Source organism: Muntiacus reevesi, chromosome 8 (genome assembly GCF_963930625.1).
Source record: "Muntiacus reevesi chromosome 8, mMunRee1.1, whole genome shotgun sequence".
In the NCBI taxonomy this organism is placed as follows: Eukaryota; Metazoa; Chordata; class Mammalia; order Artiodactyla; family Cervidae; genus Muntiacus; species Muntiacus reevesi.
Window position 1 is genome coordinate 67477926 of NC_089256.1, and position 21254 is coordinate 67499179.

General features: G+C 35.1%; 1 protein-coding gene across 5 annotated transcripts in view; it reads left to right on the forward strand.

Annotated features, from left to right (window-relative positions):
• The window catches only part of TBL1XR1 (TBL1X/Y related 1), a 168783-nt gene extending 152541 nt beyond the window's left edge, over positions 1 to 16242 (forward strand). For all 5 annotated transcript variants that reach the window (XM_065942298.1, XM_065942301.1, XM_065942297.1 and 2 more), the window contains 6 exons: positions 3101 to 3222; positions 3369 to 3443; positions 7054 to 7181; positions 7745 to 7910; positions 10461 to 10562; positions 11405 to 16242. In XM_065942298.1, the coding sequence (XP_065798370.1) occupies positions 3101 to 3222; positions 3369 to 3443; positions 7054 to 7181; positions 7745 to 7910; positions 10461 to 10562; positions 11405 to 11431 (620 nt within the window). In that variant the 3' untranslated portion in view covers positions 11432 to 16242. The remainder of the gene's footprint in view (positions 1 to 3100; positions 3223 to 3368; positions 3444 to 7053; positions 7182 to 7744; positions 7911 to 10460; positions 10563 to 11404) is intronic.
• Positions 16243 to 21254: the final 5012 nt, after the last annotated feature.

Genomic DNA, 21254 nt, shown 5'->3' on the forward strand with positions numbered 1-21254 from the left:
GTAGTGATGATTGTACAATATTGTGAATGTAATTGATACAGCTGAATTGTACGCTTAATTAAATGACAAATTTCATGTTATGTATGACCACAATATTTTAAAACTAATGTAATATACTAAAAACCATTGAATTGCACACTTTAAATGTATGATATATGAATTATATCTCAGTGAAGCTGTTTTTTGAAAAAGGTAAATGAATATTAAATGCCTTTTCCCCTTCCCTCATAAGTTTATTTATTACATTTCTAGATTATGAAAGATGCATGGGTTAACAAAAAATAAATCAGAATTGGAGGACACAGAGATAGAATCTTAGTTCCAGGATTTTTTTTTTTTTTTTGCTGCACCTTTCACCTTGCAGGATCCTTGTTCCCCAACCAAGGATCAGACCCGTGCCCCCTGCAGTGGAAGAGCAGAGTGCTAACCCCTGGACAACCAGGGAATTCCAGCTCCAGGAATTTAGAAGATTGTGTAACCCTAGGCCAATTAACTATTCTTAGCCTTTTTCATCATATGAAAAATGAAACCAATAATAGTAAATATACTTCTCACATATTACCTACATAAAAATATATTTTATGTTAGAGATATATTGAAGGACTAATATTACCTAGAGACATTTTTAAATTTTAGGAATAAAATATAAAGTAAGGAGGTATGGTTTCTTAGATCACACCAACCTATAATCATTGTATCTTATAAGCCAAGCATATCACAGAACATTAATCATACAACTCATGTCTCAGCATTCTCCAGCTTCCTTCAGTTATCTTTATCTGGTTATACGGTTGGTTTTTGTTTTGTTCTGAACCTAATGGTGTATTTGTTTAAATACCGTTTCTAATTTTCTCAGCCACCTATCTTAACGTTTTCAGATGATGCTCTACCAAATTGATACCCTGGTAGAGCACAACAGACACTTGGCCTTCTTCATAGCATTTTATTATATAACATTTAATTGTCCTTTAAATTATTTACATTTTTGGCACCCCCCTCCCCCCATACACACACACACACACACAATTTTTTTTTGTTGTTGTTTCTCTGGGTCTTTGTTGCTGCAGTTAGGCATTCTCTAGTTGCAGCGAATAGGGGCCACTCTTCGTTGTAGTATGTGAGCTTCTCATTGCAGTGACTTCTCTTGTTGCAGAGCAGTGCTCAGTAGTGGTGGTACGTGGGCCTGGTTGCTCTACAGCCTGTGAAATTTGCCCAAACCAGGGATCGAACCCGTGTCGCCTGCATTGGCAGGCAAACCCTTATCTACTATGCCACCAGGGAAGTCCTTTCGCCCACTTCTTGACACTATAATATATTATCATATAAGCATTTTGTTAAAATTATTTTTCAAAGTTGTATCTTAATAATATTTAATGTCAAAATGAAGGTGTAGTTACTGCTTCCAATTCCAAGGCACAAAGACAAAATTTAAACCAGGTAATTCAAGAAAGGGAACATAATATAAGGAAACTCTTGCAGAAGTCTTACAAGAGTGAAGAATAGAGGAGTAGGAGGTAACTCAGAGTTTAACCACCGTGTAAACGTAAGACTGGAGCGAAAATGATAGGATCCAACCACCCAGTGGGAATGGTGTCTTTAGAGAACAGGCTGCCTGGCGAGAATAGGCACCGTGGAGCAAGCAGAGTCACTGCCAGAGACCCAGTCTTAGCGAGACCACAGAGGCCTGTCTACCCTCTTTGTCCTGACCTTGGACTTCTGACAGTTTCTTCCGCTGAATGAGCCCATCTGGGGTACGGCAGGCATGGGGACCTGGAGTATGTGATGTCCTGGTGGCAGAGGAGGGCAGGGCAGAGCAAGGGGAGGAGGTTGTCTGCATTGCCCTAAGAGGTTGTGGTGCACCTAAATAACAGCTTGCCAGACACAGTGCTGATCAAAGTGGGCCAGTGTTTTTGTTCACTGACTTAGTTGGATTCTCCCAGAAGCAGGATGGAAAAGAGGAAAGGAGCCAAGGAAGGGAGCAGTTTCTTGCGACACAGGTCTAGGGTCAGCCTAATTCATGCAAGGCTCTGAAGTGTTTGTTATATATTGATTTTTACTTGTCTTGCCAAGCGAGCTTCTTTTCTGATTCTCACCTTTCCCCCAGCCATCTACTGCCTGCTCTAAATGCAGTGTTTTGGGTTTGCTTCTATTGCTTAACCCAGTTACTTGCTATCATTACCTTAATCTGCATTGCTAATTATAGAGAAACTTTGCACTTTGCAACATGGGAAAATAAGAAAGGAAAGAATCTTTAATCATATCAGAGCTAAAGTATTAAATGCCAGCCAGCTTTTGGACCTCTGAGGTTTTAAATTCAATGATGTAGAATTTAAGATATATTTGACAAGAATCACTTAGAGTAAAAATGCATTTGCCAATCATGCAATACTCCCATTTATCAGTTAAGTAGATAGTGGAAATGGTACTTACTCAGTGTAACATTTGTCTCACTTGTAATTTAAAAAAACTTTCCATACACATTATCTAACGATGTTCACAATATCCTTGAGTACTAAGCATAAAGGTTTTTATCCCCATTTTTTAGAAGAGAAAAATAGCATGAGAGCTGACTTGCTTATAAGGGCCCATTAGTTAGGGAATAGCAAAACAAGACTTCTTATCCATTGAACACTCACAGAATTTTAGAAACAAAAGGAAATGTAGCATCACATTTAATTTTATTCTTTTAGAAATGAGGTACCAAGAGTCCAGTGCTAGTAATTACAGAGCAAACTCTCAGGAACCCTCATCTCCTGGTGACCAGGCCAGTGTACTTTATTAGGCTGTGTCTCACATAGAGACAACCAAACTGAAATGTATTAATATTTGTGATATTTAAGTACCATAATCTTAAAAATTCTATTAATATAAAAAGTATAAAGCAAATCATTTATAGGCTGTGTCTCACATAGAGACAACCAAACTGAAATGTATTAATATTTGTGATATTTAAGTACCATAATCTTAAAAATTCTATTAATATAAAAAGTATAAAGCAAATCATTTAAGTTCTTAATGTCCAGCAACGTTTTTAAAACTAAAGCACCTAGATTTCAGTACATGTGGAATGAATGCAAACCTGGCCTTTTTTCCTTTGCAGCACCAGCATTGGATGTTGACTGGCAGAGCAACAACACTTTTGCTTCTTGTAGTACAGATATGTGCATTCATGTCTGTAAATTAGGACAAGACAGACCTATTAAAACATTCCAGGGACACACGGTGAGAAACTTCTTTTTTCTCCCTCCTTTAAAGCAATTATGATGAATAAGTAATGTTTCAGAGTGGTTTTGAAGTATGTATGTTTAATACCCAAAGAACAACCAAGTCTATGAAATGAAAATGTGAATGTTTACTGTTATTTTTAGAATGAAGTAAATGCTATCAAATGGGACCCAACTGGCAATCTCCTGGCATCCTGTTCTGATGACATGACCTTGAAGGTAATTCAGATAGTAGGGAGGAAGGGGGCTGCGGAGTTATACAGTGTGGCTGCTCTGGCTGTTTAAAGATTGTTCAGAATGTGTCTCTTGTAGTTGGGAATTATGATACTAAAATTTGTGCTATTATAAATTGTCTTCGCTAGTAACAAGTCATATATTGGTACAATGAAAGGTTATTTGCTCATGTAAGGATCTGACTCATAGGTAGTGAATGAAGATCTTTGTGGGATTCATGGATTTGACTGATATTCTGAGCAATGTATTAATTGTATTTTTGCTGTGGTGTGAATATATATCACCCTTGCTGGGAAACTGATGTGTAGCTTAATTGGTGAGTGAGCATAGTTGACTTGTCAGAATTCACGTCTCAATATGAGTTTACATTTTTCTTGTTGTATAACTAAAAGCAAAAACTATCACCTAGCCCCTGTGTATATCACATACCAGAATTAAGGGGGGGAAGCTTTTTGAGATAAAGAAAAATATAATAATCTTCAAAATTAATGAAGCTTGAGCTCTATAAAGTGAAGTCGCTCAGTCGTGTCTGACTGCAACCCCATGGACTGTAGCCTACCAGGCCCCTCCGTTCATGGGATTTTCCAGGCAAGGGTACTGGAGTTGCCATTTCCTTCTCCACTGAGCTCTATACTTCATCACATTAACTCTACTAAAAATAATTTACCCTTGACTTTACAATGCCACTGGCTACAAACATGATAACCTTTATAGATAGGATAATCGTGAAGGAAAACCACTTTTCCTCTTCCCATGAACAGACTAAATGTAACCTTGGTAACCTGGTGGGTTTTTTCCCTTAAATACCTGCTGTGTTTTTAGTTAAGTTTTCTCAAGTCTGGACTCCCTTGTAAGCGTTGCTGATAAAAATACTTTTCTTCACACTTTTATTTGTGAGATTACTTTGCAAATGTGTGTGTGCATGCGTGTGCACACACGTGCTCACTCAGTCGTGTGTGAGGACTATAGCCCACCAGGCTCCTCTGTGGAATTTTCCAGGCAAAAATACTCCAGGGACTGAACCCGCATCTCTGTGTCTCCTGCATGGGCAGGCAGATTCTTTCCCACTGTGCCACCTGGAACCCTTGCATGCACATACATTATACTTATAAAATGAATAAAGAACAAAAAACTTCTTGGGGAGCAGAGTGTGGCATATATAAGGAAATGAAAGAAGGCCAGTGGCTACTCTGAGCTACTGATTTGCAGTTCAAGAGATACGTTTGAATTAGAAAGTGTTAGAGATTTTTGTTGTTGTTATTCGAAGAATAATAAAAGGTCATAGAATTTTAAAGCAGAAGCTATAAGGATGGATACTGTCTAGTGAAGCCATATTTTGGGAAGACAGAACAGCAGATGAGTGAGAAGATTATATTTAGCTTGGATAGTGCCTTTGAGTCATGCAAGTGGACGTGCCAGGCTGATCTGATGCTCAGAGGAGAACGCAAAGTTTGATGTAATCATTTGGGAATTCTCAATAGATGGGTGGTCATTCAAAGCTCTGGGCGTAGACAGAGTTGTATAGGTAGAAAGTATCAAGTAAAAGAAGAAGAAAGCTTTAAAAGTCTTAAACTCTGTAACATTTACCTGCTTTAAAGAAGAACCAGGTTCCAAAAGAAAACCTAGCAGGAATGACCTCAGTGGAAATAGTATGTATGTGTAGAGAATATTTCAAGGGAGGTGTTGAAGACAATGGTCAGCAGTATCAGTGCTATTTGGAAACTTTGTCTTTTGCATTTATTTACATGGAGTTATGTATACCTGGGATACAAAACATTATGATACTGTTTCATTATCTCAATTTCATTACATAAATGTGAATCCCAGCTAATTTTTGTTTCTTCGTTGGCACTCGGGTTTGGTGTGTGTTTGTTTTTATATTTGGCAAGATTTTCCCTCTTGTCTTCATTGAGTGATTTTGTCAGAAATACTGTTGATACAGGTTTCTCTTAATTTTTGCTCAAAAACAATACGTGTTTTTAATCTGTATTGAATAATAAACATGTTTTCAACTTGAGAAAAGTGTGTTTTCTGTTTACCATTTTAACTTTAATTATTGCTTTTTTAGTGTTTTTTTCTATATGGATCATTTAAAATTTCTAAATCTTATTATGATGAGAACAGATGAGATCTACTTTCTAACAGATTTTTAAATGTACTATACAGTATTGTTATCTAAACATAGTGTCGTATGGCAGATCTCCTGTGGGGCTGAATTTTACACTTTTTGAATAGCAACCCACCTCCACCACAACTCCTTGCTACCACCATTCTTTTTTTCTTCTTTTCTATTATTGTTTATTATAGGATATTGAGTGTGATTTCTGTGCTATATACTATAGGACGTTACTGTTTACCCCGGCCGTTCTTTTTTTTTTTTTTTTTTTTTTTTGCTTTGATGAGGTTGATTCTTAGATACCTCATGTAAGTGGAATCATGCAATGTTTGTTTTTAAAATTTATTCATATTGTCTTATTGCATACTGCAGGATTAATATAGTCTGAATAGACTCCATTGTGTGTATACACATCTTTTCCTTTATCCATTCATCCATTGTTGGACACTTAGGTCATTGCCATGTTTTGGCTTTTCTGGATAATGCTGCAGTGAACATGGGAGTACAGATACCTCCTCAAGATCCTGATTTCATTTTATATATTTTATGTATAAAGCCAGATGTGGAATTGCTGGTTCGTATAGGGATAGTTGTTAAAATTTGAGGGAGAACCTCCATACTGGTTTTCATAGTGGCTACACCATTTTGTATTCATTTATCAGCAGTTTATAAGGGTTCTGATTTCTCTATATTCTTGACAAAACTTTTAAAATGTATGGTAGCCATCTGACAGTTGTGAAGTGATATCTCGTAGCTTTGATTTGCATTTCCCTGATTATCTGTGACATTGAGCATCTCTTCATATAACCTGTTGGCCATTTGTATGTCGTCTTTGCAGGAATGTCAAGTCCTTTGTCCATTTTTAAATTAGTATTTTGCTGTTGAGTGGTAGGATTCCCTTACCTATTTTGAAAGTTAACTCCTTATTGGATATATGGGTTGCAGTATTTTCTCTCATTCCATAGGTTGTTGCCCTTTTACTTTATTGACTGTTTCCTTTGCTGTGCAGAAACTTTATAATTGTATATCGTCCCTCTTGCTTTTTTTGTTGTTGTTGCTTTTATTGCCTATCCATATAGTTCCTGATTCTGAATTCTAAGAGGAACTTTATAATGTATATCTTTATTTTTAAAGGACAGCACAAAAGCTAATGCCTTTAATATTGTAGCATCATTACCCAAGGAAATTACTGAATGTTGATATTTGTACCATCTGAAGCTTTCAAAACTAATCTTAGAACTACAATTTATTGAATCCTGAAGCCTCACAATACTGATTATTTTGAATGGACTTGAAACTAATTTGTCATTTTTGAAAAACAAATATATTCTACTACATTTTAATTTCTTTGCATATATTCTCTTGATCTCTATAATTATTGTTATGGTTATGCCACCTATTTTGGACTGGCAAGATCATATTATGAAAGTATCCTTTTTGTGGAAAGATAATTTACACACACTTTTCTCTTTTGTTTAGATATGGAGTATGAAACAAGACAACTGTGTCCATGATTTGCAAGCACATAATAAAGAAATTTATACTATCAAATGGAGTCCAACAGGGCCAGGGACAAGCAATCCAAATGCCAACCTCATGTTAGCAAGGTAACATTTCTGCTTTGCTTTTCCCTTATGAGTCTTACAAAAAAGATTTCTTACATTATGGCAGAAAATTAGGAAAATTCAGTAAAATGGGGGTGTATCCTGCAAGGAGTATTTCTTAAATGGGAACATTTAGACCTAGAGTTTTATTGTTTCAGCTTATAATGGATTTTGTTTCTGGAGATAGCAAATATTTACTGATAATATAAAATATTGATTAAAACCCAAGTAACCGAGGCATAATGCAATAAAGTTTTTTCAGCATCAAAATAAATAATAAGTATATATTCAATGTAGTGTTTTGTGAATCAATATAAAGGAGTTATTTAAAGAATAGAGAAATATAATTAGCTCATTTATGTTTTCCAATTTACAGACATGGAGATGCCCTTAATGAAAGCTGCCTCATCTCCTTTTAGCTTTGCTTCCAGAACACTTTCTTCCTAACATCACAGTCTACTCATAAGGAATTTGGGCTAGCTCTAAGGAAAGACGGTGATTGTAGTTTGGGGGTTGGGTTGGGAATTTCATTACTTATAAAATCTTTTTTTTCCCTCCTTTGTCAGTGCATCCTTTGATTCTACTGTTAGATTATGGGATGTAGACCGAGGAATTTGCATCCATACTTTGACAAAACACCAAGAGCCTGTGTACAGTGTAGCTTTCAGTCCTGATGGCAGGTATCTGGCGAGCGGTTCTTTTGACAAGTGTGTGCACATCTGGAACACACAGGTACGTCTGGGTTATTTGAAGAGTCACATATCCTTATGTGAGTAAGACGCGCTTGTCTAAACAGATTTTTTTTTTCCAATTTTGATCATCATTCCTTTTGTGTTATTGATTCAGTTCTTAGTTTTTAAATGATTATTTTTGCTGGCATTTTTTATAGCTTAGTAAAGATCAAAACCATCTGAAGTGACATTTTCATAATACAGACCAAAATTTAGAAATAAATTTAAATTCTTTGTTTTAGTTTTTCAACAATTTTGCCTATTTGCAATATGCAAAATTGCATATTTGCAATTCTCATAAAGTATGAGAATTTAAGATGCATTTATTTAGATAAATGATGTAATTTCTTTATTTTCTAAAAGAATTTTCTTTGAAGAAGGTATATATGAGCAGGTAAAAAAATGTACTAAAGGACAGGATTTTATGATTCAATACAAAATTTGTCAGAGAGAAACTTAAAACTATATACTACATTTCTAGGGACAGTGGTACAGAGATCTTTTCTTAAAAATGGAGAAAACAGTTTTGTGCTTTCATTCTTTTTCATCTTTTCAGTGTTTTAGATTTACATGCCATATACTGTTTTCTTCAATAGCAATTATGTGACTCTACCTGTCTCTGAATTATCAGTATAATTTTAATGAGTGTCACTTTGTAAGTCTCCCTATTAAGGCTCTTTTTTCCCCTTTAGTAGAGCTTTATAATTTCTTCATAAAGATCATCTTTTATTAAAAATTTATTCTGAGGTGCCTTATGGATTTTATTGTTACTATGTATAGCATCTTTTAAAACATGTATTCCTTTTACTTACTGATGGTTACTCATATTTGGAACATTACAGATTTTGGCATGTTGATGTTGACTTCATCAACCCTGCTGAGCTCTTTAATCTTAATTATTTCCCTGCTTGCGGGATCTTAGTTCCAGAAAAGTCCCAGTCTTTCTGTTTTGATTGAATAGCAGAGACTTTATAGATAATCTGCCTATTGTATTATTTTCTGTCACTCATTTGCTCCATTTTGAGTACATTAATTTAAAATAAAATTTGGGTAGAGAACTGTAGAATTCTAAGGGAAGATGCTGTTAGACTTTTAAAGACATTTGAACAGCTATCCATACTGTTTTGTTGTTTCACTATTGTGTATCAAAATGCCTTTTTTTTTTCTTTTAAGTTTGAAAATAATAAAATGCATCTTGTGAGATTTCATTGCAGGAAAAAGTCATCATTTTTTGTCCATATACATATGTGATATATACGTATGTGTGTGTGTGTGTGTATTTTTTTTTCCTTCCCATTACTTGGTTGATAGTTACCTAATCATCTGACAGATAAATTCTTATAGTCTGATCTGACCACAGATTTGAGTAAAAGCTAAGAATCCCATGGCAGTTTTAATGTAGATAGCTCTTGCTTATTGACCTTGCTGTTTTGGTTCAATTATAGCCTCAGTTAAGCTTAGGAATTGGTAAGTACTGTTGAAAGAAAGAGCTGGTTCTTTTTTGAACCCAACAGTTGACTCTGTAGATTTTACTCTGTACGTGAGCTTATTTTAGATTTTGTTGACGCCACTCCTTTCCCTCCTAATTAATTGTAGATATTTAATGTCTGCTATACTCATACTTTTTCATTAATCTCTTAGATTGTGAGAAATTTTAGGTAAGAGTAAAAAGCAGTAGAGTCTTCCCAGTGTGATCAACTGTATCCATGCATCTGTGGTTTCTGCAGTATTTCCAGACTGAACAGGAAAACAAGGAAAAATGGTCTCCCAGCTTAGTGGTTAACTTAGGGCTGACTCTGTCAGATGGTGTTTACAAGATATGTGTCTTGCTGCTATGTCGTTTTTAAGTAGTTCTGATACTTCTAGTTTGAATTTTTTAGGTCACCATGAAGCTGACACATACTTTTATTGTTTGTCAGAACAGAACACCGGAAGCATGTTTTTCAGTTTCTCATAGGAGAACCTCTTACCTTTGACCTGTTTAATGACTTGTTTCCTAAAAGAATATATTTTTGTACTGAATAATTTAAATTATTGAATGGCAGCTGAGTGATTTTGATTACCATTACCAAAGGAATACAGTAATTGAGTTGTATTTATAAATTGGCTAAATTGATGGTGAAATTGGTAGTGTTCCTGCTTATATGCTTCTTTTAAAATATCTTTTAGTAATAATTTACATATGCTCTTTTAGCTTTTTTATAATTCTTCTAGCTTTGGGACGCTTCTGGTGTCAAAGAGGCCAAAAGGATACCTTAGCTAAAAATGGTTATCACTACTGGAGAAATTGTGTGTGTGTGTGTGTGTGTGTGTGTGTGTGTGTGTGTGTGTGTGTGTGTGTGTGTGAATGATCTGTTGAGAGCAGGTTAGTGCTACCATTTTGTGAAAGGATCAACATATTAATTTTCTGGTATTTCAGAACTTGTGTTTCAAGTTGAAGCTAAATCTTGCATTGGATTGCTGGAAATAAAGCCATATGATATTTTGACCTCAACATTTGAACATGTGTAATAATTTATCATTTTTAAGTTTCTGCTTCTCATTATTTTAGACAGGTGCTCTAGTTCACAGCTATAGGGGAACAGGTGGAATTTTTGAAGTTTGTTGGAATGCAGCAGGAGACAAGGTTGGAGCCAGTGCATCAGATGGTTCAGTAAGTATAATGAAGTTTTCCAAAGGGGTAAATGTGTGTGAGAGAGAAAGCATAGTGCATAAACGGGGCTTGTTGTGGTAGTGACTACCAAACTGTTCTTTGTAAGATAAATTTTATGATATGGATATTGATCTTTTTTACTGAAGGCTCTATACTTTTCATATTCGTTTCATTCAAATAATGTAAATATAATTTAGGGTATCTTTGCCCAAGAGTGCCTTCAAGATCAAGAAATGCACTGTAAAACTTCATCAGTGAAATTAAGTATAGCATGATATCTCTATGAGAGAGATTTGAACTTTTAACGCCTATTGTTGACCTTCTCTTGTAGAAGAGTGCTAGAAGGGGACAGTAGAGGCACTGAGGGTCTACATTGAGGAATGTGTGATACCAAGAGGCTTTCAGGGTGAGGCTGGCAGTGTCTTTACAGAAATACGCGTTGTGGCTTCCAGAGTTCTGAAAGCAAAGGGAAGATGGAAAGAGTATAACCATTAGCTATTTACTGAAGCGATACCTTAATATAATCTGTAGTATCTGTCATTAAAATTGAAGACATATAATAGAAAATGGTCTATTTTGAATGTATTTATTTCTACTTTTTAATTAACAGAAAGCAAATCTTAGAAATTTTAGCCATGGTTCTTCTGTAGTGCAAGCCCATGATTGTTTCCTCTGTCTTCTTTCACGTAGGTTATCTGATTGTTTATGTCCATTGCTGTGATTACTTTTATCAGTTTCATGAACTTGGAACTAAGAAATAGATTCCAAACTGTACTATGAAAAAGTTTAAAACGTACAATGAAATTCTTTACACACTGGTTGATTATTTTAATTTCTTACAGGTTTGTGTATTAGACCTTCGGAAATAGCGCTACTAGTTGGAAGCCATGGACCGACTATGAATGTGTATATAGCCAAAATGACTGTCCCCGACCCAAGTACTGCTATAGTCCCTCTTGAACCATGGCCAGTCCACTACAGCCAAATCTAAGAGAAATATATACATACAGTGTATATAAACAAAATTGCACCCTGAAGATGACAGAATTTTGTCACAGCTTGTGAATTCTGTTCACCAAGTGCTGGAATCTAATCTGCTGTGCCCCTAAAATAGCATTTAGAAGTTTTGGATATGAAAAACAGAAGAGAGAAAAAATATGCGTTATAAAAGCAGCCCATACATGTACCAGTTTTTGGATACTAATGACAGCCTTGTTTATCCCCTTTGAATCAGCAGACACCATGGATTATATTCTTTTTTCCCTTCAGTAGTTTAGCAGTTTGTATGTACAGAGAAAACGGACTTACAAAACTTGCAGCAGTAGTTTGTTCTTGCTTTTAAACTTTTTTTGGTTTAGTTTATGGATGCATGAAGTAAGGGAGTGAATCAGTTTCTTGTTTATATTTTTTTTCACCTTTTAAACAAAAAAATTCTTAAAAATATTTTAATGCATTCTTTTGAAGAGATAGATGTTTGGTACATTTATGGCTCCCAGAGCATATATTCAATTGGTGCATGTTGTAGAAGGGGAAATTGGAAATTAAATGGAACTGTATGACTTTGGTCATGTCAACCTGTAAGACACATCAGTAAAAGGGTATTATGCTCTGTTTTTTGTTTTTGCTTTTGCTTTGTTTTTCTGTTGTGGGATTTTTCTGTTTTGTTTTGTTTTTTTGGTGATGTGGCTTAAATGCAATAGTTTCTTTTTTTGGGACATATTTCTGCCAATTAAAGACTAGAAGGGCACAAAATTTTTTTTAATACCATAGAGAAGATGCATAAAAATATCTTCTGATGTTTTGTAGCCATAACTAAATTATGGTTAAAAATGTGCACTATTGTGAAAAGGAGCAAAGTAGGTTTGGGTTTTTTTGTTGTTTGTTTCTTTTACTTTGTTTTTTAAGAGATTAAAATGTTTCTGGATAAGGAGTAGCTTCTCCAAAGTGTCCATCATTCTGTGTAGAAGCTTAAATATGTAATGTAACCAAACTCCAGTATTAAAAATCTCTCATGTTATTTTTCTTTATACAAAGCAAGATAACGGCATATAACACTGCCATTACATGGCAAAATGTTTGCTACCTTAGTTTAAAAACAATCTTTAAAACGAAAGACTTGCTTCAAGGTGTTCTTAAATAGCAGTGATTCAAAAATTTTAAAAAAGGTATAATTGCACTAACCTCCCAGCTGCTCTGATTCTGCGTTTGTGGTACTTGTGACTACATTTTCTCAAATATAGATAGATTTAAGCTGCTATGTTTTGTTTTTTTAGTAATCACTACTATATCATGTCTTTTACTCTGTTTATAATATCATGTATTTTCTTAAAGGTATAGGTATCAGATCAAACCTCCTCTTGTGCTCATGCAACTAAAAGCTAAAATATACAGAATTTACAAATGATAGCATGGGGCTATGTTTATATGTGTGATTAACAGGGTTTGTCATGATTAATGTAATAATTCAGAAGTGTCAGTTTTGAAGAGAATAGTTGTCAAATTTAATATCGCAAAAATTTTAATTAAGGAATATCATTTATTATCAAGCTTAGCAAATTTATAACACTATTTCTGTCACTAATTATTTGAAGCTTTTACTGCTAAAATTTTAACCTATGTTTTAAGTAGAAACTGATTTAACCCAAGTAATGCAGCTTTGATTTTCAGCATTTGTTGTTTTGCTATTTTTACAAAACAGCATTGATTGAAGCAAGTCTTGGTTTTACTAAGGTAGGATAGCATTTGCTATTGGTAAAGAGAATAAATACACTTAATTTCACAATACATTGTTATATGTACCCCAGTTGTTGTTAGTGGGGACTAAGATACTGTAATAATATTTTTTAAAATTTACATCCAGAGAGGCAGTCATTCATGATGGTTTTGTGCCAGCTGTTTTTAGGGTTTTGGATCACATTATAGATATTTAGAATTATTACCCTGTGACTTACGTAGGAAACCTAATACGCTGAGTATCTGGCACTTGAAATCCTGCTTTTATTGCTGGAGGTCCACACCTGTGGTTGACCTCTGTTGTTGTTTTAAAAAAAATAAATAAAAATTTAAAAATCTGTGCAATAATTTTTAAATGTGCTCCCAGGAATAGACACAAATGTTTTGAGTATGTTTAAGCTGCATTTTCCTTTAGCGATGCATTTGTCAATTGCACTGAATTTAAATCTGAAAGTCAGAGGTGGTTATTGATAGTACTTTTTGTATTTTGATATGGACAATTTATTCATTTGCATACAGTTATTGACCTTTTTTCCCCAGCTGATTAAAGATAGTCACGAAGTTCTGCAGTATAGCTGCCAAAATCGACAGCTACATGTTTATGGTGTTGTCATCGTCTCTGTTTGTTTGTTTGTTTGTTTCATCTTTAGGTATTTTACTTAAGCATAATAGCCACAGTAGAACATATAAAAGATTATAAATACAGAGCTTTATTATCCTGGAGTCGTGGGTCTTTTAAGTATAAACTGTCAGAAAGGTATCCATTTTGTAGGCTTGGGCTCTTTGAGCGTCCAGTTGTTTCTTTTTTGCTGCTGTTCTCGACGTCATCATTGCCTGCTGATGTGCCACGATGCTGCTCCAGTAGACACAAGTGAGGTTGCCTCTGATTTGAGCAGTAACATGATTATAAGAGACCAAGTTTCACAGCCTGTAAAGTTCTATATTTGGGGTTCTTGCTTATTTTTTCCTTCCTTTTTTTTTTTTTTTCTTTTTGCCCAATCTAAGAACTTATCTGAAGATCTATTGATTCCAGTAGATTTTCTGTGGTGTTCATTATATGTCATTGTTGTATAGGCTACTGTAAGACACTTATAAGGAAAAACAGAGAGGAAAACTTAAATGAATAGAATACTCATTGATTAAAATAGAATGAAGAAAGAGCAGCTGTCATTCTTGAACATCGTAAAGGAATATCTTTTTTTCTTCTTCATGTAGGATATCCCGTAAATTCTTATCTTTGTTCCATTCTCAGTTTACTGTCATTGATCGGGTACCATCATTAACTTTGATGTGACTTTTAGAAGTGATAACTTTTAATTTCCTAATAGGTCTTAGGGTGTACTGAATTCTGTTTTAATTAATTATTCTCTAGGTAAGTATGTTTTAGGATTAAACACCTTTTACAGATACTGAAAGTGCCTCCTTTTGTGGTGTAAAAAACAAATTATGGTGCAAAAAGTAATCATTAGATTGAATTACATGAAGGTTTTTTGCTTTTTGACATATAGAAATGTCAAGAGAAAGGCCAAAGATTTGTACTTTTTCACTTAACTTATAAAGCACTCCTTTTTTCCTTAAACTTAACTTCTGTCAAATTAGATTTAATGAGAGAGTACTATTTTTAAGGAGCTATCTGTTTATGTAGAATGATTTTGTTAAGAGTAATGTAAACTATTACTGAATAGAGGCCTGAAGAGGAATGCATTTTTGCTGTTTAAAGGAATCAGAAATGACCGTTCTTATGTCAGCAAAGATGTTAAGTTTTACTAGATAAGCAGAAAAAATAAATCTCAAATGCAGTGCTATTTACTCTTTTCAAAACAGTTTTCATTTTCTTAAGCACATTGTACATTTCTGCATTTTTTCTCGCATGCTAAAAACGGTACTTGCATTTGGTGAATTACTGTTGACAATTTCCATAGAAATCCTGTTTCAGTGGACCAACATTGTGGCATGGCAGCAAATGCCAACATTTTGGGGAATAGCAGCAAATCTACAAGAGACCCTGGTTGGTTTTTTTGTTTGTTTTTTTCTTCTGAATCAGCAGGGATGGAAGGGGAGTAGGGAAGTTATGAATTACTCCTTCCGGTAATAGCTCTGACGTGTCACATTCAATATCAATTAAAAAAAAAAAAACATGAATCTAGTTAAGTGTAGAAGAGAGAGCAAAAAAAGAGGAAGTGTTCACTTTTTTAATACACTGATTTAGAAATTTGATGTCTTATATCAGTAGTTCTGAAGTATTAATAGCATTCTTTATTTCTGCCTTTATGTTGACAGTGTTGAAGCAGGGTGAATAACTCGGGCATATATATATTTTTTAATTTTCTCGTAATCTGTTTCATGATGTTTTCTTTGGAGTTTATGGATAAGTTCAAGAAAACATTCTGCATGTTGTATCTAGTCTAATGTACTTATCCATCTCATCAAAAACAAAAACACGCAGACTGCATTTCGTAGCTCTGTAATCCCTAAATACAGAAGTAATTTTCTTCTTTCCTGACTTTGACATTGTAGCTATAATGTTCTAATTTTTGATTTCTACAAATCCTTTGGGTCTAATTCTGTGAGCCTACTTATAGCACTGGATTAAAATGTCTGCATCATTTCTTTAGTTATCCAGTTAACTTTAAAACTGTTGTAAAAGTGTAAACCAGCCCATGACAGTCTTTTGTACATGTTGAAGAACTTTGTTGTTCAGTTTTCATGACTGTTGTGTAAGGAAGACTGATACAGATACTCTATGCTGTCCTGGACCATGTTAATTACACTTGCGATGTATTTTGGTTCCACATCACAAATGATTTGTCCCCAATGACCCTTTTATCCTTTCTAGGCACATTTTTTGTTGTTGTTGTTGCAGTTTCCCTTTGCATTGTATTGCTTTGACAACTGTAATTTGAATCAGATCTGAAAGAGGTCCAGAATAAAATATATTTTGATATTATGTTGGCTGTGTACATATATAAAACCTTTGATACCTATGTAGTTTGTATGGACTATTTCCTAGTCAAGTAAAGGGAGAGGGATGCTCTTGTTTACAATTTCTTGTTTACATTTTATTGCAATTACTCCTCCGATGTTCTTTTGTAGAATAAAGTTTTTTGATCTGAGTTAGCCTTCATAACATAGAACATCATGTTGCTTCTCCCATGCTGGTGTTACCAATCATAACAACTGCCATCAGAACCCAAACCACTGTATTTCATAAATTTGCTGTTTTACAAGACACACATAAAGTAAGCCCATAGATAAAAGTGAAAATTTTACTATTTTATTACTTCTCGTAGGAGATAAGATTTTTTAAATGAAGGGTAATTTACTATTTTTATTAAAGAGTAATAGAGCATTTAATCAGCTAAGGAATAGCAATTGCTTTTGAATTATTTTAAAAAATCGATATTGTACTTTAAAAGACATTGTTTGGCATAATCAGACAGACAGATTCATTTGATTAGCATGCATTTGAGCACAAAACAATGTGTATAAGTTGAAGATTTTTAGGACAGGGTGCTCAACTTAATGCTCTTTTTTCTTCATAGATACCTACTATAATTTAATAATTTTCTTCCTTAGCTAGTGGTATATGTTGCTAACAAATCTTATAATCTGTGAGGAAAGATACTAGGCATCTTCCAGTTTTAATTAATCCCAACTCCTTTAGAATTACTGAGAGGTAATAATTTTTAAAGAATCATTGAGCATATTTTTTGTCTTTTTTTTTTTTTTTTTTAAACCTTGCACCCTCCACATATTCTACCTTTCCCTTCGATTTCCTGAAGCATAAACTTACAGGCATATAAAGTATGCCTGAAGCATACTTACAGGCATAGCCTTGTCATGTTCTATTAAACGATAACCTACTACAGTTACTAGAACTTTCTGACAGCCTTTCATTTTCAAAGGGTTAACTTTTATTGCATGGCATAGATTGTTAATGTTCTGCATTTTACACTTTATTCAAAAGTGTTGGACAACTAAGGATTATAATCTGTATCAGCTTGTGAAACAAATCAATTTGAATAGTTAACAGAAGGGGTTATTTGAAACTTCCTAGTTCTTACACTTTCCTATAGGTCAGATTTCTTACCTATTATAATACATAGCAGATAAAATTAAAGTTGACTGTTTCCCTAGCATATGCATTTGAAAATGCAGTGGAGGAAAAGACACTATGGACAGTAGTTTTATGGTGCTTTTCTCTGCTGTACCAAAGCTCTCTGTCAACAATGAAATGTTAACCCTCTGCTACTTTTTCTGCATGTTTCTTCTCTTCAAATGTCATATCTCAATGCTTACTTGTCCTAACTTGTAATATTTTTGTATTAAATTTTTTTAGGAGTTCCTTGTAATTTCTTTATAATTTAAAATATATTAAACACAAAGTGTTTAGTAAAGTACAGAAAGACAATTATCACTGTTTCTTGGTTGTTGGGTTTGTATGATCGATTGTGCAAATGACTCACATTTTAAGAACGATGACCAGGGGAGTGTAATCTACACAGAAAAATAACACCATGATTCTATTAAGAAAGCAAGCCATCTTAGAAAGTGATACAATCCAGTGCCAAAACGGGGTGCTTTAAGAGATACTGCACCACCAGAAATATCAAAATCATCGGTAGCAGGGCTCCCTGGTAGGACTGCTGTGCAGGAATTTAAGCAGTGAATGGATACCTCAGGCAGTCGACTCTTAGCTTAAAAATCCAGTCACACTGAACTCGGTCTGAGATCATTCATCTGAAGACATCGGCTCCCAGAATCTCACACATTTCTTATGGGATTTTGAGAAGTCTTCATGTTGTCAGGTCCTCCTCCTCCACATAAGCTTTTACTGACTTAATTGACACACACTACTTGACCAAGGTGATAATCTGGTTTTCCTACTCTGGCACTTGAGCAGAATACCTCACGGCAAGGAATAGTGAAATTCCTAAGAGGGATGGCAAGCTGCACGTCTGGTGTGGGTGGTATCTTAATGAAGGCCCACAGTCATCAGATAAATCAGGTTGTGTTCAATACAACATAAAACTGTAGCTATAAAGTGTGTTTTTAAATATACCCTGTGAAGTGGTTGAGATAAACTTCATTTTGAAGTTGGACCAATGTGTTGAACTCAAGGAAGTCTAGAGTGACTTGACATTACCATAATTAAGACTAGAGGTAAGTACATTTCACTTCTTAAACAATGTTGATTGACTTGACTCCATTGAAACTCTTTTTAATGTAAAATGCATGGCCTACCTTTACCTTCTCACTAATATGATATCACTAGATATATGTGCTTTTTTTTTTTAAAGTTTGTGTGCCACAGATGATATTAGTACATGCTTGTAAAGAAATTAAAAGATTCCCATTTCTAAATTCCAAACCAGTTCCTCTGGTTACACAGTTCAGTTCAGTCGCTCAGTTGTGTCTGACTCTGCACAGAAACTTCCCTGTCCATCACCAATTCCCAAAACTTGCTCAAACTCATGTCCATTGAGTTGGTGATACCATCCAACCATCTCGCCCTCTGTCGTCGGCTTCTCCCACCTTCAATCTTTCCCAGCATCAGGGTCTTTTCACATGAGTCAGTTGTTCACATGAGGTGGCCAAAGTATTGGAGTTTCAGCTTCAGCATCAGTCCTTCTAATGAATATTGAGGACTGATTTCCTTTAGGATGGACTGGTTGTATCTCCTTGCAGCTCAAGAGTCTCTCAAGGGACTCTCGAGTCTTTTCCAGCACCACAGTTTAAAAGCATCAATTCTTTGGCGTTCAGCTTGCTTTATAGTTCCAACTCTTACATCCATACATGACTACTGGAAAAGCCATAGCTTTGACTAGATGGATCTTTGTTGGCAAAGTAAATGTATCTGCTTTTTAGTACACTGTCTAGGTTGGTCATAACTTTCCTTCCAAGGAGCAAGCGTGTCTTAATTTCAAGGCTGCAGTCACCGTCTGCAGTGATTTTGGAGCCCAAGAAAATAAAGTTTGTCACTGTTTCCATTGTTTGGAATGAAGCCCATCTGTTTGTCATGAAGTGATGAGATCAGATGCCATGATCTTAGTTTTCTGAATGTTGTGCTTTAAGCCAGTTTTTTTTACTCTTTTTCACTTTTCATCAACAGGCTCTTTAGTAGTTCTTCACTTTCTGCCATAAGGGGTGGTGTCATCTGTATATCTGAGGTTATTGATATTTCTCCTGTCAGTCTTCTGACGGGAGCTTCTTCCAGCCCAGTGTTTCTCATGATGTACTCTGCATGTAAGTTAAATAAGCAGGGTGACAATATACAGCCTTGACGTACTCCTTCCCCGATTTGGAAGCAGTTTCTTATTCCATGTCCAGCTCTAACTGTTACTTCTTGACTGGCATACAGGTTTCTCAGGAGACAGGTTAGCTGGTCTGGTATTCCCATCTCTTTCAGAATTTTCCACAGTTTGTTGTGATCCACACAGTCAAAGGCTTTGGCATAGTAAATAAGACAGAAATAGATGTTTTTCTGGAACTCTCTTGCTTTTTCTATGATCCAGCAGATGTTGACAATTTGATCTCTGGTTCCTCTGCCTTTTCTAAATCCATCCTGAACATCTGGAAGTTCACAGTTCACATATTGTTGACACCTGGCTTGGACAATTTTGAGTCTTACTTTGCTAACGTGTGAGGTGAGTGCAGTTGTGTGGTAGTTTGAGCATTCTTTGGCATTGCCTTTCTTTGGAACTGAAATGAAAACTGATCTTTTCCAGTCCTGTGGCCACTGCTGAGTTTTCCAAATTTGCTGGCATATTGAGTGCAGCGCTTTTACAGCATTATCTTTTAGGATTTGAAATAGCTTGACTGGAATTCCATCACCTCCACTAGCTTTTGTAGTGATGCTTCCTGAGGCCCTCTTGGCTTCACATTCCAGGATGTCTAGTTCTAGGTGAGTGAGTTACACAGTTAACGCTTTGGTATGTGTCCTTCCAAACATTTTGAATACTTGTTTCAAAGGGAAAAAAAAGGATTGTGATAGTCACTGATTTGAGAGACTAGCTTTTTCACTGACACTGTCAGGACCTTCTGTGCCATCACTGTAGGTACTTTATATTGTAGATGTGGAGTCTACCATAGAGATTAGAGCATGGATTCCGCCTGACTGACTGGATTGAATCCCAGTTCCATTCCTGTTTGACCTAAGGAGTTTCTGTCCTGGCTTTCCCATGTGTAGAATGAAGCTAGCAATAGTACCGGCCTCACGTTAGTTATGAGAGTTAAAATTGTTAACATACATGAAGCCCTTAGAGAAGCATGCCTGCTTGTATAGAGCATACTGTAAGTTACTGTTATTTTGACTTTTAATGGTTGCATTGTATTGTATACTATAATTAGGTCCCTATAATGTATATTTACTTTTTCACTGTTTCCTATTATAAACAGTGGTGCTGGAACAAGGAAACAAATATTTGTATATCAGTAGGACAGACTCAACATTTCATTCTGATGTGCACCTCTGGTTAATAGGCATTTTTAGAGAATCTATAAAACTTGCCACCCACCCATTTTCTGACACTAACTTATTTCAAAAGGAGTCATGTAGTAATTTGTGGAAGGGGGATTTCTTGGGGGAAAAATACCTTATTTTTTTTAATGTACATAGAGGAGCAAGAGAGAAAATAGACCAATAAATGACCCTAATGTGGCAGGAGTCACCTGAAAACACCAAATATGTTGAGCTTATGTTACTAATGATTAAATGTTAAAGATATGAGGAAGATTTTTTTTAAACATGGAAGAATATTTCTGCCACAGAGCATGATATTTAGGTTAAATCCAATTATAAATGTATGCAAATACCAGAATATTTATACTAATGATGGGAGCCAGTTTCCTGGTCCATGTGCTAGAATAGTATGTGGTTCTTTTTTTCCAGGACTTCAAAATTTTTTCCAGTTTTGGACATTTTACCTTCCTGATCCCTGGGTCATCTTTTGTTACATT